Source organism: Frieseomelitta varia, unplaced genomic scaffold, assembly GCF_011392965.1.
Source record: "Frieseomelitta varia isolate USP_RPSP 00005682 unplaced genomic scaffold, Fvar_1.2 scaffold_182, whole genome shotgun sequence".
NCBI classification, from domain to species: Eukaryota; Metazoa; Arthropoda; class Insecta; order Hymenoptera; family Apidae; genus Frieseomelitta; species Frieseomelitta varia.
Genome location: NW_025109550.1, coordinates 1,473,787 through 1,479,092, shown reverse-complemented (window position 1 = coordinate 1,479,092; position 5,306 = coordinate 1,473,787). Strand labels below are relative to the sequence as shown.

At 42.0% G+C, this 5,306-nt stretch overlaps 1 protein-coding gene across 1 annotated transcript in view; it reads left to right on the top strand.

Annotated features, from left to right (window-relative positions):
* The first annotated feature begins 4,548 nt into the window (after positions 1-4,548).
* The window catches only part of LOC122538895, a 3,372-nt gene continuing 2,614 nt past the window's right edge, over positions 4,549-5,306 (top strand). The window contains exon 1 of the mRNA XM_043673386.1: positions 4,549-5,054. Coding sequence (XP_043529321.1) covers positions 4,632-5,054 — 423 coding nt within the window. The 5' untranslated portion in view covers positions 4,549-4,631. The remainder of the gene's footprint in view (positions 5,055-5,306) is intronic.

Below are 5,306 nucleotides of genomic sequence, written 5' to 3'. Positions count from 1 at the left end.
AAAAAAATCCGTTCATCGAGTGACGAAGCTCGTACAAAAAAAAAAAAAAAAAAAAAAAAAAGAAAAAGAAAAACCTTCTCTAGTGCAAGCAACATGGAGAACGATCCGGCCAACAACTGGAGAAGATATTGACTTTAATTACGAATCTTGAGACCTTGGCCACCCCTGATCGGTACGTTTACGTCGGCCTCGAGCGTTCCTCGCGGTTTATTTTCCCCTGCCAATTTGCAGAGGAAAGATTGGGCCCGCGAGAGACGCCCAAGACGTTGGTGGAACAAGATGGAGAACACGCGAGAGGAGAACCGGCGCGTTTTGAACGAGGAGGAGGAGGACGAGGACGGCGAGGACGAAGAGAGGAAGGAGGAGGAAGAAGGTACTGGAAGAAAAAGGAGATCGGTCTGATCACACATGACAATGTACGACGAAGGCATGATGGATGAGGGGGCGGCTAGTTTACGTGATCGGGACATGATCGCCGGCAAACGGGGTGGTCTGTCTGTCCGCGTCCGCGTCCGCTCGGTTTTCTCTTTCTTTCCGGGCGAAGTTGGCGCTCGTTCCTCGCGTCTTTCGCTCTCCCCTGCCACGAGAATGCTCCACACGCGCATACGAACGCACTCTCGAAAGCACACCCCTGTCACTGCTCTGACCGATCTTGTTGTCATATTCTACGGACGCGTCCATATTGCTATATGGAATATGGAGAGAGAGAAGCTGCTTATCCTCTTTACCCTCGGGCTTTTGCGTGCCTTTTATGCCGCGTTCACGCCGTATACGCCGGGCCCCATAGTGACAATAGCGGAAAGTGAAATTGCGAGAAGCGAGACCGATATGACGTTACTTCCTTGCAGAGTTTTCTACTTCGCTTGATTTTTCGTTTCTGCCACACTAACGAGGGAACATACCGAAATCGGAATCGCCGATTTTTGATGAAATTTGACACGAATGCAGTTTTCAGAAAAATATTTTTGACCTGTATTTGTTTTTTTATCGGCAATGTTCTTCGACACTGAAGAGGTGAAAACTACCCTCATAGTTGGGGGTGTAAAACATATTTTGTCAAATATCTCTTATTGGTAATTATTGAAGATACCGTTTTTGTGTAATTGATGAAATTAGTGTTTTTTCAACAACGAATTTAATGGTGTATACCATTTTGTAAAAAAACCTTTCGTTTAAACAATATATTCAAAAAATCGTATTTTTGATAAGTTTTCCCAAGTAAATGTTAACAGATTTTCTCGAATATTTGTTTATGAATACTATATGTTCAAAGACAAATTATAGATAAAATAGAATCTTGATTTTTTCGTTATAAAAAAATTTATTATTTTCAAATCTTTTTTACTGGACGTGCAAAGCAGGGTGTATACTAAAGTATATTTTAAAATATTAAATGTTAATATATTTTAGTTCTGAAAAACGCTGATTTCATTGTTCAGTTACTGCTTTTTTAAAATAGATACTCGTTCGAGACATGTTCAGTTACTAAATGTAATTTTCGAAGTAGTGGTGCTCGAAACCGTTAAAAAAAAGAGTCTCCGAGGATTTTTAATTGAGACGATACTGTGTCATTCGTTTTTTGGAAGATTAATTTTGGAAGGTAACTTTGCGACGATCTACAATTGTCACGCAAAATATACTCAGTGTATTTGTTGTGTTACACCACGATATATAATGTCAATATAAACGTTGCACTTACTCGTGGCTGTATTGGCCGTCTACTGTCGAGTTTGGCTTTTGAGTAATATCACATGTGAACTTGCCTTGTTCAATCGAAAGTTGCCTTTTCAATCAAAACAATTTTGGTAGTTAAACTACTAACGAACTACTAACTTGGCGAAAAACTTTCAAGATTGAGATTGAAAGGTTCAACGATTCTTAAAATCGTAACTTGCATCTTGACGATGTTGATTACTCGATGAAAATTAGATCGTTTCTCGATCGATTGAGAATTAAGCCGTTTCTGTACGTGTTGAAAATTCTACTTCCCGCGAGGCTGTTTCTGTTAGAACGGGCTAGTTCAATCTAATCAGATTAAAAAAACGAGCCGTTTAATTGCTCTGCTGTAGGTCATCTAACTGTGAAATTAAACGATTGTTTCTAAATGACGGCAAATGTAGTCGGTTTGTCAGTGATAGTCTTGACCTAGGCGATGCTTTTGACAACGAGTCTCGATCTGGTAAATATTAAAGGGAACCATTCAGAGGAACGTCCAACGTAAAAATATAAATTAAACCACGATTAACCAACGAGGAATTTTTAATATCCTTGCGCTAACAACAGTGCTCGTTCCTTATTCAGAAATTTTTTGCTCAATTTTCATTTCGCGACTCTTTTAAACTATATACCGGATTTTTAAGGAACCTTGGGCCTTCTTTCTTTTCAAAGTCGAACGATCCGATGCTTCCCTAATTTTCCGCCTCGAATTCGAATCCTCCGGTCTATCAACGCCACTCTACCGAACACTTTTAACCAGAAAATCTTTCTCGACGAATATCGATTAGCGTCGATCTGAAACGTCGTTCGCAGGATCCAACCACGGGGCTCTCCGTCAGCGATTTAAATTTCAGATCGTTGCAGACCGAGTTGAGTCGATCGCCTTCCGTTGGCCTCTTTCTTTCTCTCTCTCTCTCTCTCTCTCTTTCTTTCTTTTTCACTTCTTGCTTGCAGCGCAGTTTTTTTACGCGCGATCCGACGAAACGCCGCTGAAATTTGTACGGACGTGTAGCGGCCATAGAGGCAGAGAGACGAGAAACTCACGCTGTTACGAGCGTACAGGAGCGCGGAGACGACTTTCTGACGAAGGAGCGAATCACCGGGAGACCGGGAGTTTTCGGAGGTCCTCCGCTCGCGCGGAGAGACCAGTAGCCCCATTCGTCGAAGTATCCCGCTGACCTTTCTCTCCTTCTCTTGTCCGCTCGATTCTCTCTTTAACAGAGTCGACGGTCGGTGGATCATCGTGAAATTCTGACGTGTAAGGAATGCTTTGCCCGGTGCCGAGAGGGACCAGCCCCGAGACGCGCTGTTGCTGCTGCTGCTGGATCTCGTTCCCCTCGTGCTACCGACTCGAAACGCGAACCGTTCGAAAACCGTCTTCCTCCTCCTGTCGTTCCTCTTTGACACTCGGCTGCGCCGTCGTGTCCCGACGTTTCGTTTTCTGGCAGCGACGTTGATTCCTCAGATATATCGCCGAGGCGGAGAAGCGAGGCCGCGCGAAACCATCGTCCGATGTCTAGTTTGAAGAATTCTTAATTAAATCTCCGTCGGACGGAGCTTTTTGGCAGGGGCTCGTTTCGATCGCGGAGGGCGCTCCCTGCGGCGTGGGTCACGTGACATCTGGGACCAGCGTGCGGGACGAGGTAATGGGACTATTAGGAGATTCCCTTCGTTTCGTAGAAATAGTAATTCATCAACGATTTGTATAATGATGTTCGAATTATTATGTGTACGAAACATACAAAGTGAAAAAGAAAGAACAACATTTTTTTCACGAGAACCTTCGCTTCGGGCTTGAAAATTTATCAAGTATGTATGTATAGTCAATTCAGTACTGAACAGGCGCGATGATACTCTGTGCCTGAAAATAAGCGGGAAGGATAGAACGAAATGTGGAGAAGTCGAGAAAATAGGCTTTGAATACGTTTCGTTGAAAATTGACAAATTTTCAAACTCGAGCTTCTCGAAAACGAGAGACATCTCGCAAAAATATTTTATCCCTAAGTAACCTCCAATGGCTATGTTAATTACTCCTTTCTATCACGTCAAGCATTAGCTAAATTCAAGAATATACTTGGTAAATTTTCAAACTCGATTTTCTGGAAAACGAAAAGTCTGTAACGAAAAGATTTTGTTCTCATTTTTTTCTTCACATGGAATTACCCTTTACTCGGTTGTGCCACTGTATAAGCAAAGAACTTTAAACATCGATCTATCAATTAATTGTTAGTTCTATGATTCTAGAAATGTCTGGTCAACCCCTTGTCTACTTTTGGCGCCTATATTATTGACAATAATTGCAACAAAAAGATCTTGGATAACGATGAATTCCGATTCAACAATTGCATTTTCCGTTAGTCATATATTATTTAAACGTTATTATTTTATTATTTCATTTAATACCCTTAAAATGAAAAAGTGTAATAAATTAATAACAAATTAATCACAAAAAGAGTGTCCGTAGTGTGTAGAAAACATAACGGAAGAAGGGAGATTGCATTACGAATGTAAGAAATTTGATGTAGGATTATACATTGACCCATATTTCGAATTGTATCATATTTTACTAGATTATTAGGTATATTACGAAATATAGCTCAGAGTTGCTGTTCAATTTTTAGTATGTGTACCAACATGTTCGATACAGAATTTCAAATAAAGAAATAATATTGGTTTAACGTAGTTCTCAGTGTAGGTCGCTCGTAGTCAAAGGGACGATTCAGTTAACAGTGTAACTAAAATGATACGAAAGTATAAAAGAAATCCAAGATCCAATCAGCAATGAGCATGTTAAGCACGTCGTATTTGTACATATTTCACAGAACAGCCAACTTTCGACACATGAAACATATCGGTGGTTACAATGGTGGTCGTGCGATAACGTGAGGGGGCAATCAAGAAAATTACGGTTAAGGATGTTAAACCACGAGGGTATAAGGAGAAAACCCCCCCACGGGCGGGGATCACGGAATCGAGTTTCGATCGACGTTTTACCTCCTACGGAGACAAATGCAGGAGCCCGATATCCGCGTAGGAACGCCTATCGATCCTCGCCGTCGAAGGTCATTCGTTTTCGTCCTAAATCCAGCGAGATTGAGGGACGCGGCTCGATAAATGCCGGCGCAGAAATTGATTTAGAAGATTTTCACGGGCCGTTTGACCGCGCGGAAACCTGTGGACAGAGAAACGGAGAACGCGTGTTGTTGTTCGGCAGGACGTCGATGTGTAACGGGGGCGCTCGATCACACACAGATGACCAATCAGGGAGCCAACTGTTTCTCAGCCGAGTTGGGAAACCGAGGAACCGGTCGGTACGCCGGTTGTTATCGCGTTCTCTAGTAAGTACGCCATAGTACCCTCTCAATGATCCTTCTTCGGCAGAGTCTTTCCGTGAACTGCGTTTTATAGCGTCTCGTACATTCTCGCGACTTAACCTAACCGCCCCTCTCACAATCAGTAGGTACTTTCACAAGTAGGTACTTTCGATCATTTTCAATGCTCTTAGTTTCTTACTTGGTCTCGCAGTTTTCTATCCTAATTTAAATTTGACGAAAATTTAAAAACAAGTTGGAAGATTAATCGTTGTTAAT